We start from the raw sequence: 12,790 nt of genomic DNA on the forward strand, positions 1-12,790 counted from the left end.
GAGAAAGGAAGGAGAGGCAGAAAGAGAACAGATGCTCCTGGGAGGTGTGGGTGCAGGGTGAATGATTCAAAGGCTGGAGAAAGGATGGGGATATGTGCCTTTGCATAAAATGGTCACTATCTTTAGCAGGCCTGAAGTCTTCTCCAAATCTGATTTCTAAAACATTGATGGATACATGACTTCAGGGGAATATAAAATATATATTGTTAAAGAACAGACACAAGACACCCCAGCTGCCTCCAGGATGGCCTCAGACTTGAGCTCTCCAGGCAGAAAAAAGTCCTTCAAAGGGTTTCTTTATGCTGATTATAAATTGCCATTGCTGTGGAGCTCAGAAACCTGCATATATTTGCAACTAGACACACAGCAAGGGATTTTTTGTGCTCACATATTTCTTAGCCGTTAAACTCAAAGCACTTAGACCCCTTACCCCAATGCACTTCTCAGGCATTTCTTAAATCCTTCCTGCAGACAGTGATATTGTTGTTAAAAAGGTCAATAATTGGCCCAGTGTCCAAACTGGCCCAACGTTCAAATAAACTTTGAGTCTCTGAATGGAAGAGGAGGAGTATATGTGAGAGATGATACAGTTCAATGCCATCAGTTTAAATCCATTCATTCAATTAATTTGACAAATATTTACTGATGTTCCTAAATAAAGCTCAGACAGCTCATGTGTCTCTTAAAAGTCCTAGAGACTGTGACGTAGCAGAGTGTATAAATGAGTAATGCAGTCGCTGTTACAAATAAAGCCCCAAATCTCGGGGGCTTAACACACTGGAAGGTCATTTCTTCCTCACATGAAGTCCAAAATGAACGTTTCCACAGTCAGTTATAGCCAACAAAATTCAGGTGTTGCCTCTACAGGCCCAGCCTGTCAACTTTGTCTGCTTGTAGCTAAATATTATACATTCTGTCAGTATTCTGCCTTGGACATGGCTAATGCCTTTTTCTCAGTCTCTTTGGTACCAAGTGTCAAAGGTCAGTTTGCTTGGAAGATCACTTGGATGTCCAAAACATATGTACTGTCCTAGTATTTGCCATCAGTGGGTGAGCCAAGTAACTGGACAAGGCTTTCTCCCTTCAGGATATGACTACGTGGATGTCTTCCTGCTGAGAGGTTCTCATAAAGAGCAGGTGGTGGCAGCTTCGGAATAGACTGGCTAATGTCGAAGCAGGGTGGAGAGAGCACTTAGCAGTCCTGAGGATATCGGGCATCAGTCACCAAGTCAATTCTTGGGAGTCCCGGGGACTGAGGCTCAAAGATTGATTCCTGAGGCAGTGAAGAAAAAGTTACCCTAAAGACCTCACAACCCAGGTAGGAAGCCCTGACTCAGTGGGGCAGTTTGGGAACAGGAGACAATGTGGGCTTCATCCAGGTATTTTGTTGAGCCGTGTGTACAAAGTGACCAGAAAGTCTGCCAACTATACCTGGGGACCTAGGTAGCAGGTGTGCTCGAGTTCCCACAAGCTACCTATGCTGGAGCCCTGTAAACCCCAAGGATTTGGTGAAAACCGGCTCTCTGATACTGCGAGCTTTGCTGCGGAAGGTAGTCTGCCCAGTCTGCCCTTGGGGTACTGGCTTCTTGGAGACACAGTTCCCAGCAATACCCCACTTAAAAAAAATGGCTCCTTCCCTGCTCCTGGGCACCTGTGGAGACCAAGGGCCTTAGAAACGACAGTCAGATATCATTGTGTCCAGGGATCCCCATCCGGCATTGGTCTCCTCAGATGTTAAAGGCAGAGTTGGAAAGGCAAAGAGATTTCTCATAAAAAATGAAAATGGAACATTCCAGAGCATCAAGCCTGGTGCCACAGATGAGTGCTCTTCACACAAGAAGGTTGAGGCATTGTATCTCCCTTGGTTACTCTCAGGGCCAATTTTGGCTACCTGGAGATGTCTCCCAGGAAGCCCTGACGAGGCTTGGGTCTGGTTTATGGAAGGCTCATCCCAAGTAAAAACTGATGGAGTCCACTGGGTGGAAGGTTTACATCTGTGTGCCAAGGGGACTGGAATGGCTCTCAGGAAGTGGTACTGTCAGTAGTTCATCTGTCTTTCTGAAGGTAAACGGGGACCCTTACAGCTCTAAGGGTGAGCCTTGCCCTTTTCTGGCAAATAGACAACATGTGTCCTCTGCTGCCATCTCATGGCTACTTACGGCCTCTTCTTTTTTTTTTTTAAATAAATTTATTTGTTTATTTATTTTTGTCTTTGTTGCTGTGCACAGGCTTTCTCTAGTTGTGGTGAGCGGGGGCTACTCTTCATTGTGGTAAGCGGGCTTCTCATTGCGGTGGCTTCTCTTGTTACAGAGCACGGGCTCTAGGCACGCAGGCCTAGTTGTGGCACACAGGCTCAGTAGTTGTGGCTTGTGGGCTTAGTTGCATCTCAGCATGTGGGATCTTCCTGGACCAGGGCTCAAACCCATGTCCCCTGCATTGGCAGGCAGATTCTTAACCACTATGCCACCAGGGAAGTCCCTACTTATGGCTTCTAATGGCCTTTGACACTTAACCCCCTAACTGGAATTGCCATTCTGTGCAAGTGGCAGATTTGGGCCACACCATAATGGCACTTGAGACAAAGCTCTACCATATTTTTGGATATCTGGCTCATTTACGGTCATAGATGCCATGCCACTGGCAGCAAAGGGCCCCTGACAGTAGGCTAATGAACACGACATTCCACAGACGTTTCCAATTCCTTCTCATGCTCAGCTGGTGGCATCATCCAGAGGTAGAAGGGACGTGGCTGGAAAGGTTGCTGGACAGACTGCTATCAGCACTGTGGACTACCACATAGCCAGACAAGGCGAGCGTTAATGCAGCTGGCCCTCAGAGGGAGTGAAACCAGGGCCGCTCACTTCTGCATCTGCACCTCTGTGATTAGAAGCAACAACCAGGGGTCAGAACACAGACCTCCAATATCTGAAGGACAGGGTCCTTAATGCCCATTCTTGCCCTCAATGTCTGTGTGCAAGCTACTCCAGGAACTCATGCACCACTGACTGGCTGCCATCGGAGTGGGGTGGGGGAATAGGTAGTGGCTACAGAGCTCAGAGTTGAAATTGACTGAAATGAACCATAATTTACCATCCAAGACTTCCTCTGGAATTCGGCAGCCTTCAGTAGACTCCAGGGTTCCATAATAGTTATAGCAGACAGATTCTGCCTGTGCAATTCATTTTCAAGTGGGGAGATAGATCCTGGTACTCCCTACTGTTCCACCTTCCCTTTCCTTTCCTCTTTGAACTGAATGGAGACACCTCTTCATGGCATCTCACAGGTAGGATAGCTTGACCAGCCTTCCTTGAACCCCCAGTGACAAGGAGTTCACTGCCTCAAAAAGAAACATGATCTGCTATATATTGAAAGCCTACCATGTCACTGGCAGGTGACATTAGCTCTCCTTTATTGAGCCTACTCAGTGCTAGCCATCATGAGGACCATCACATCCACCCAATGAGGTGGGCATAATCCCCTCCCCATTTAACAGAGGGGGGAATGAGGCTAAAGGAGCTTGAGTTGCTTCTCAAGGGAGAGCACATTTGAACTGAGGTCTCTGAGTCCAATCCAGTATCAGTCCATACTGCCTCTTGATGACATATTTAAGATCACTTAAATATCGAAATGGAGTAAGTGTGGTTCAGACATCCAAAATGGAGCTAGGTGGACTTTGTGGTTGTGGTTTCAGACATGTCCCTGTGTCCCTGAGAACTTGAATTTTCTCTGAATGGTATCAAACTCAAGGAGACCACCAGCATTACATTTGAAAACATTATCTGCTAGCAGCTGCTAGTTGCAACCTTGTAGTTTCAAAATCCCCTCTACCCCTCACAACACTGTATTCATTCAAACCCCAACCAATCCTTCCTTAACAAGCACCTTTACTTCTTGCCGGCTCCAATTCTAATTCCTGACCAACAACTTTATGTCACCGTGCGTTTTTTTCGCCTTTATAAGCTTCCCCCATTTTCTAGTCTGGTGGAACACAATTCAAGTGCTTCTTTCTTATCAAACAAACTTGGGTCTGCTCACCCGTGTGCAGTAAAGCCAATCTACTAACACCAGCTGTGGTGAAGGAAAGTGCAGCATTTATTGCAAGGTGCCAAGCAAGGAGTCCAGGCAGCTAGTGCTTAAAAGACCTGAACTCCCAAATGGCAGGAAATGTTTTCAAAGACAGGGTGAGGGAGAGGGCTACAGGCTGTGTCATCAGCTCATGGACATTCTTCTGACTAGTTGGTGGTGAGGTCATCAGGAGTCAACATCATCAACCTTCTGGTTCCAACTGGTCTGGGGTCTATGGGCTTGTGGGCAACACACAGTTAACTTCTTCCACCTGGTGGGGGTTTCAGTCTCTGCAAAACAGCTCAAAGGACATGACTCAGAACCCTGGGGAGGAACGAAAGGTCATACACTTTGTTTAATTGCTAAACAATTACTTTGTCTTGCTTGACTATTTTCCTTTGTTTCTGCATTTTCTCACTTACCTGATTCCAGATATTATTTGCAACTTGGGGAAGGCCAAGGAGACTAAAGTTTTTCTACAAACAAGAGGCAGGCAGAGGACATGGTGAGGTAGGGGTGACTGTCCTGGCAAGGTCCCATAGGGTCCTGCTTGGTTACATCTTTAATGTGTGTCTCCTGGGATGCACTCCTAATAAACCCCAAATAAACACCTCTCTAATCAGGTGTCCGTCTCTGAAATTGTGGTTAACACTCTAAAGGGCTATGGGGACTCAAAGGAACTTAAGACCTGGGCTTTGTACGCAAGGGTTTGAGATCTTGCTGGGGAGAGATAGCAAGACTAAATGCTCATTTAGAAGAGGGTGGAGAAGTGGTGGGTGTCACTGATCTGACTTGATGGCAGTGGCGTTTCAGGGAGGGAATGAAGGCGTGCAGGAGCCCCTTCTTCAGGAAGATGGGAGTGGAAACAGGCATTTCAGATGGATGGATGGTGGGTTTGGGCCTGGGGGTTAGCCATGAACATGCTCTCAGGACTGGCTCCACCTTCTCCCCTTTCCCCTGCAGCCCTTACATAGGCACCAAGAATCTGTAGTTTGCACTGGGGCTTAGCCACATTTCTTGGACGAAAGCTAGTTTCTAAATGATCTTTTCCGTCAGGGTGACTTGAGGTATGCTTGGCCAACTTTATGTACTTTGGACTCATCTGGAAAGCTTGTTAAAATACACATCCCTGGGCCTCACCCTCAGAGACTCTGATTCAGGGTATGTGGGGTGGAGTCAGAATTAGCCTTTTTTGAGCTCCCCAGGTGATTCTTCTGGTCCTCAGGCCACACTTTGAGTAGCACTGACTGATACTGCATTTCATCCTTAGAGAACACCAGACAGCTATCTGGTGGTTTTAGTTTGAAACGCTGTCAGTAAGCGGTCTGTGCCAAAACCCACCCTAGCTTGTGACGATGTTACAGAGTCCAAGCTCGTACTGCTCACTGTAGGACAGGCCAATAAATCGAGACATGAGGTGTTGAGGCAAGGAAAAGCAACTTTATTCAGAAAGCAGCAGACCCAGAAGATGGTGGACTAGTGTCTCAAAGAACCATTTTACCCGAGTTAGAATTCAGGCTTGTTTTATACTAAAAGGGGAAGGGGTGCACTGATTGTTGCAATCTTTTTGGTGCTGGAATCCTTTGTTCTTACAGGTTTGGTCACAATGTTCCTATAAACCTCAAAACAGGACAGATATCGTTCTCTGTTTATCTCTATACGAATGCAAAGTGTTATAACTCTAAAGGTCAGAGCCTTGAGAATGGGCTATCCTGTATATTTCAGGCTGTAGGCAACATTCTTTTACAAAAGATGCAAAGCCAGCATGACTAAGCAGAGGCAACAGAGCACTAAGGTTAGCGCTAACGGAACAGATTCAACAAGAGAGCCAGGAGCTATGGAATCTGGGGGACCTGGATCATCTTCTGACCCAAACACTTAGGAGCTGGGTGATATTGGACAACTCACTTCCGTAAGCTTCAGGCCACTTCATTTATAATTAGAACTAAAACTGCTGACCTCATGGGATGCAGTGAGGATTACAGGAGGGGACAAGTGAAAGGCACAGAACCTTCATAAGAAACAGATTTGTTAAATGTGTCATAGGTTTCTCACGCACATATTTTTCAGAAATTCAACTGCAAGAACCCTCCCCTGACTTCCACCACCCCACAGCCTTCTGTGTCTCTCATACACTCATCAAATGGGTCGTCTTGGTTTCCACCACTGACACTGAGCTCCTAGGAGGCTGGATCTAGTCTGTTAGCTCACCTCTCCCCCATCCAGTGTCTTGCACAGTGCTTGGGACATAGTAGATGATCAATGAATATATATATATAAATCAGATGAAATGCATGTAGAAGCTGTATCAGTAATTCTCAACCCAGGTTACACATGAGAATTACCTGGGATACATCTCAGAAATTCTGATTTAATTAACCAGAGGCAGTGTTTCTCAACCCTGGCTGTACATCACAATCACCTGGGAAACATTTTAAATCCACATGCTCAAGCCACATCCCTAACCAACTACATAAGAATCTCTTGGGATGGGACCCAAACATCAGTAATTTTAAAAAGATCCCCCCTCAGGTGAATCCACTGTGTAGCAGGGGCTGGCATCACTGGGTTAGATGCAGAGACAATTGATTGACACATGCAGTGGGTTATTAATGTGCTCTTAGATACAGACAAATCTTAAAGGTTAAAATTAAGAGGGGAATGAGTCACTATTTTGTGTATGTCTACTAACATTTTTTTATTTTCTACCATTTCTGATTTTGGTAATTTACCTTAATTTCTGTGTGTACAATGTCACTTTCTTTCGTGTCCACTTCTTGATCTCTTTGGCTATTTGCTATTGCTGTTGGGTGACTGTGTGTGTGTGGGGGGGAATAATCTCCCGCCGGCCGCCCACCCCGCCACCAAATTTATGTTCACCTAGAACCTGTGAATGTTTGAAAATAGGTTGTTTGCAGATATGATGAAATGAAGGTGAGCTCATTCTTGCTTAGGATGGGCCCTGACCCAGTGACTGGTCTCCTTAGGAGATAAGGGGAATTGGGACACACACACACAAAGGGAAGCTCCATGTGAAGACAGAGGCAGAGACTGGAGTGATAAATCTACAAGCCAAGGAAGGCCAAGGATTGGCAGCAATCATCGGAATCTCAGTGAAAGGTCCGGAACAGACTCTCCCTCAGGCTCTCTGAGAGGAACCAACTCTGCTGACATGTTGATTTCAGACTTCCGGCCTCCATAAAAGTTCGAGAACACATTGCTTTAAGCCACTCAGTTTGTGTGATGTGTTACAGCCGCTCTAAGAAAATACTACAGAGACTTCATTGACATCTGTAGTTTAGATCTATTTTTCAATAAGAGGATTAGAGTCATAATTCTGAAATCATTCTTTTATTGTTCACACACAGATTTGCTATTTTCTGGACTTTGTCTAACTAGGAGTCGAAGTTCCCATTGGACGAAATGTGCCCAAATTCCTGTCTTGCTCCAAAGGCTAAACTGGGAATTCATGAATGTTTTACATATTTAAATTTTCATAGACGGCTCAGATGATTAAAGCAAAACTTCTAAAAAAATAGGCATGTGCGCTTTCCACTCCTAGGCCGGTCAGTGCATACTCCGTGTGACCCCGCTGAACTCTGTAAGCTCCTGAACAGAAGGTTTCTTTCCCAATATTTGGAGATGCTGCAGGTCATGAACTCATGCAGTTGGAGCTGTTTAAAAACTTTGTTCAATTTGTCTGGGTGCCTCAATGTCTACGAGAACCAATATTAGCATTTTCCATACTGTAACAAAAATAAATGCACCAAAAACACCATGTTATTTCTAAGATGAAGCATTTACATCATGGATTACAAAGACAATGTAATGGTCGTAAAAAGTATATAACAATTTGTTAAATCTATAAAGAAGGTAAAAAAGTATATTTACATTTTCTTCCCTTTAAAAAACCAAAGATCCAAACAAACATTTTATATAGTAATAAATTTAACATAGACGATTTTCATTCGTTCAACAAGGATGTCTTTGGTATTCTCCATATGCCAGCTCTCATTTTAAGAGGCATCAGCATTTATTTTTATCCGGGCGTATTTGTTGTTGTTATGTAATTTAATGTTATTATTTTAGTTTTAAAAGTTTGTCATCTAATAATAAAGCCCTCCCCAGTCCCACCTTATAAATATGGCTTAAAAAAGAAAAGGCTTACTTTTTTCATGGGTATAGTTTCAACACTATAAAACACAAAAAAGGAGATAAAATGATTTTTCAATTACAATTACAGCTCAACAGCTGCATCCCCCACCTTTTTACTCTAATACAGATGATGAAAAAGCAAATTCAGGAGAAACACATATTAAGACGGAGGTAAATGAAGTCAGAATGAACACATTTTGAATCCAAGTTTACCAGGCACAGAGTGAAGGGTGGACCACGGAGCCAAAATGAAAACTAGTAAAAACAGTTATAAAGTAAAGTGCCAAGTCCCTGAGACAGAGGAACTGCAAACAAGAAATAAGAAGGCTGATTAAGGAAGCTGAGACGATTAAGCAAGGGGAAAAAAAGTTAAAATAAGCATAAGAAAACCAGTATAAAAATTTCATCTGAATAGAGATGACCTATTACACTAATATGTGTAAAATGGATAACTAATAAGAACCTGCTGTATAAAAAAATAAATTAAAAAAAAAGAATGTCATATAGTTGTAATCATAAAAAAAAAAAAATCAAGTTTAATCGCATCAGAGCCGTTCTTTAGCAAGTGCTCAGAAGGTAGCGCCACTTAGAAAATGATTCCCCAGCCTCTTGTCTACTTACTCATCGTCATATACATCTTCAGAATCCATTCGACGGTAGTACTTAGCCAGCTTTACGGCAAAAATGATAGCCGGAAGTAAAAATGCGGTAGCTTTTCCTATACCAAACCAAAACAAATTCTGCGGGGAAAAAGGAAAATCATGAGGATTAGATGCTTGAAGATGGGAAATGGAAAACAACACTGGCTTGGGGAAAATAACTTTATTTTGCAGTTTTTTTAATAGATTCTAATTTTGTGAACTTAAGATGAGCTGGCCACTGTGTGAAGTGCTACCTATTATTATAATTCATTCCATCTTTCTGAAAACCTTGAATAGATCCTATTGTCATATTTATTTTATAAATGAGGAACAGAGGCAGCAAGTGCTGAAGCAAGGTTTAGCATCTAAGGCACCCCCAAACAACAGCTAACCATCCCACTAGATGGCCCCCGGCTTTGAGGCCAGCCATAAGAGCATGGACAGCCTGCAGGCCTGAGCTCAGATCCTTCTCTGAGTTGTTTTGATGTGAGGGTTGTTCATTCAACTTCCTGGCTTTGCTCTGCCTCTGAACAGTGGGATTGGCAGCATCCTCATCCCATAACACTATTGTGTGAAGAAAACAGATGCAATGCTTGGTACGTAACGATGCCCCCAACAAACGTTCCATGATGAATTTAACCAATCTTTAAGGATGGTCATGGGCTGAATTCAATCCTGTTCTGCCTAAAAAACAATGTTAAAGTATTTTTAAAAAGGCAGCTGCCTATATTCCTAAGTCAGATGTCACACAGAAACCTGGCTTTACGTCTTTCCTCTAAAAGTCTCAAGTCGGAACTCGTAATGCTGAGCCCTCGTTCCCACAAGGCAACATCAGCTGCAGCTGAGTGATGGTTCTTCCTTCAAGAGGGGTATCTGTCCTCAGTCTGTTGCAGGCCATACCACTAGCTCTTACAGGGGTGATACCCAACATTATTTAACCTGACCCACCAATCAGAACAGAGATGGCTGTGCACAACCAGTATGGCTCTGTGGGTACCAGACACTAGCCAGCGTCTGGTCTTGGCCCGTTTTGTAAATCTACAAGCTTCCAGATCCTTGTAGAGGCTCAAGTCTGTGGCCCCTGCCTTAGGATAACCCTGTAACACTAGAGCAGCCCTCCCCAGCCCACTGGGAGGTAAAAGGCAGCTCGGACATAAAAACAACCGCTCAGACCCTCATGTCTCAGCCACTGCGCTTCTGCTCTGTTCCTGGTTGAGTTTAGCATTGGACAGAGAGGCATCACTTGGCCCAGAATTTTCAGTAAATTTGTTCTCCTTTCCCACATATTCTTTTATTGGTAGATTTCTACACTTTCAACCTTGTTTTGAGAGGCTTAGAGCTTTATGACAACCATTCCTTTCCTTCTGGGTACAATCAAGATATAAAAGAAACATGTTTGCCAGCCAGGAGTCTATTTTCCTGGCTGAGCCAAAGGCCAGAACTCTTCCTTACTCTTTAAACCACCTGCTACAAAGCTCTAGCCTAGTCTTCCTGAGCATCCTTCAGGCCTCCCCTCCAGTGGTCCCCGATGGTTTTGGAGAGGCACCTGCTAGTTGGGTGATCTGACTGGCTGCGGCAGGCAGTGGAGACTGGGCACAAGGAGAGCAGTTCAGAATGAACCAGCCTAACTAACCTAGGGCTCCCCTAATGAGGGCTTTACTCAAAGCCCTCAGCAGGGGCTCCAAGCAGCAGACAAAAGGGTACAAAGTCAGGAGGGGAGGGAAGCAGCCAGGAGACCAAGGTGGGGGATCTGCATGGCTGGGAAAGTGTGAGGATCATTTCCATCCAGGTACAAAAGTCCCTCCCAGAGAGACAAGTGATAATGGAACAGAGAGATGGACCAATAGAGCACTCTGAATGTACTGTGACAGGCAGCTATCTGATCATCCTTACGGCCTGTGCCAGAGAACACTCCAGATGACAGGGTCACAGCAGTGAACACGCAGCTCGTGCTCACGGAGTTCAGAGTGTAGTGTGTGTTGCGGGGGACAGGTCTTACCAAAGAGCCACACCAATGTACAATACAAACAGCAAAAACATCTCTACAGGAAAAGCAGAAAGTTCCATGGGAGTGTACAAAAGGGAGCCAAATGGAGTTGGGAAGATCAGAAAAACCTTCCCGGAAAAAAAGATATGTTTGAGCTAGGACTCAAAAACAGAATAACAGCTAATAACAGCGAACATTTATGGAGTGTGTTAATGTACCAGGAAAGGTGTTAAGGGCTTTCCATGTAGTCTCTCTTTGAACCATCAAAACAACCCTATTAAGGTGAAGAAGCTCAGAAAAGATAAATAATTTTTCCATGTCACGGAGTTCAGAAAATGTAGAAGTGGAATTTGAATTCAGAGTCTGTGTTCTCAACCATTATATTATAAGACCTAGAGGAGTCAGCTAGGTGGGATATGGGTGTAGAGGGGAAGAATGAGAGAGAAACAGAGGGAGAAGGAGCTTGTGTCTAATTTCTAGGCAGCGGAACTGGCATATGCAAAGGCCCTGGGGTGGGGAAATCTAGATTTTTTTTTAACATCTTTATTGGAATATATAAAGAGATGAAAGAAAACACTGAAGCACAGAGAGAAAAGTGATCAAATAGTACAAAATGTGCCAATGGGCAGGTACCCAATCATGCAGGGCCTAGAGCATGACATTAAGGATCCTGATCCTTCCCGTGATATTAACAGTGAGCCACTGAGGTGCTTTAAGTGAAGGGAATGAGAGAATTGACTCATAGAGAGAGTCAGTGTATATCGAGGAGTGAACAGAGCTGAGGAATAAACTTGGTTAACTGGAACTTACCAGCCCAATGGTAACATCTCAAAGGGCTGTTAACTCAAAAATTAAACTAAGTTTGCTATAGCTTTAGGGTTACATATATAGCTGCACTGAGAGTCCTTTGGAATATTGGCACTCTGCACACCAGTGATGTTCCTTTCTAATTATTTCAGACAAACAGTTTTGTTCATGAGGGTCTCTTGACTTCTGTAAATAAAATTCAAGTAAGGAGTGAAGATATGCAGCGAGGACTTTGACTTTTCTAGCTTATCAGTGTCAGAACACATTCATCTACATTTTAGATCTTAGGTCTTGGATTCTACAACTGTAACAGACCCAAGCAGAAACCTATTTTGTATTATAGTGTGAACTACCATCTGGAAAAAAAAATCAAAGATAATGAGTTTACTGTGTTTTCTTCTTTTGAAGGATGAAATTCTTACCAGGGGGTCAATAATGTAGCTGCACAGAAAGACATCAATAGCCGAATCTAGAGCGGTGGCCACTGGCTTGCAGGCTGCCATTTGCTCAGTGATCTATGGGGGTAAGAAAAACAGGCAAACTTAGATGGAGCCGCACCCAAAAAATTCCACAAGAATAAAATTAAACACCCTATTCCCTTCTGGCCTGTTCACAGAAAGAATCCTTAGGCCCTCTGGATACGGAGCTGATGGCTGATTTCTGTGGATGAGTTCTACGACATAAAAAAGTATGTACTTGAAAGGAAGACGCTGAGGCTCTCTGAGCCTCGGTTTTTAGTTCCCTGGTTTGTTATTTGGAAAAGTATCTTGCTGGACTCTGCAGAGACTTAAAGAGTATATGTGGTCAGCACAGTGCCTCAGTCTGAGTTTCTTACCCGCCGCCTTTGTAGTCTGACAAAGGATGTGGGAAGAAAGTGGAAAGTTAGGTAATGAATAAGTCTACATTTTAGAACAGGGGTTGCAGACTTTTTCTATAAAGGGCCAGAGAGTAAATATTTTAGACTTTGCAGGCTCGGCTGAGATGTATCTGTCGCAACTGCTCCACTCTGCCATGGTGGGGCGAAAACAGCCACAGACAATATATGAACAAATGGGTGTGGCTGTGTGCCAATAAAACTTTATTTACAAAAATGGCAGGACCTGCTGACGCCCGTTTTAGAAGACAGAAAGCAAAG

At 43.9% G+C, this 12,790-nt stretch overlaps 1 protein-coding gene across 4 annotated transcripts in view; it reads right to left on the reverse strand.

The window, feature by feature from the left end:
* Window positions 1-7,406: 7,406 nt before the first annotated feature.
* Window positions 7,407-12,790, reverse strand: part of PROM1 (prominin 1) — a 94,718-nt gene continuing 89,334 nt past the window's right edge. For 3 of the 4 annotated variants that reach the window (XM_073805087.1, XM_033856880.2, XM_073805088.1), the window contains 4 exons: window positions 12,078-12,170; window positions 8,842-8,960; window positions 8,234-8,258; window positions 7,407-7,811 (listed from right to left, as the gene is read on the reverse strand). In XM_073805087.1, coding sequence (XP_073661188.1) covers window positions 7,797-7,811; window positions 8,234-8,258; window positions 8,842-8,960; window positions 12,078-12,170 — 252 coding nt within the window. In that variant the 3' untranslated portion in view covers window positions 7,407-7,796. The remainder of the gene's footprint in view (window positions 7,812-8,233; window positions 8,259-8,841; window positions 8,961-12,077; window positions 12,171-12,790) is intronic. The other variant, XM_073805086.1, reaches the window with a different exon arrangement.

This window comes from Tursiops truncatus, chromosome 5 (genome assembly GCF_011762595.2).
Source record: "Tursiops truncatus isolate mTurTru1 chromosome 5, mTurTru1.mat.Y, whole genome shotgun sequence".
NCBI lineage: Eukaryota > Metazoa > Chordata > Mammalia > Artiodactyla > Delphinidae > Tursiops > Tursiops truncatus.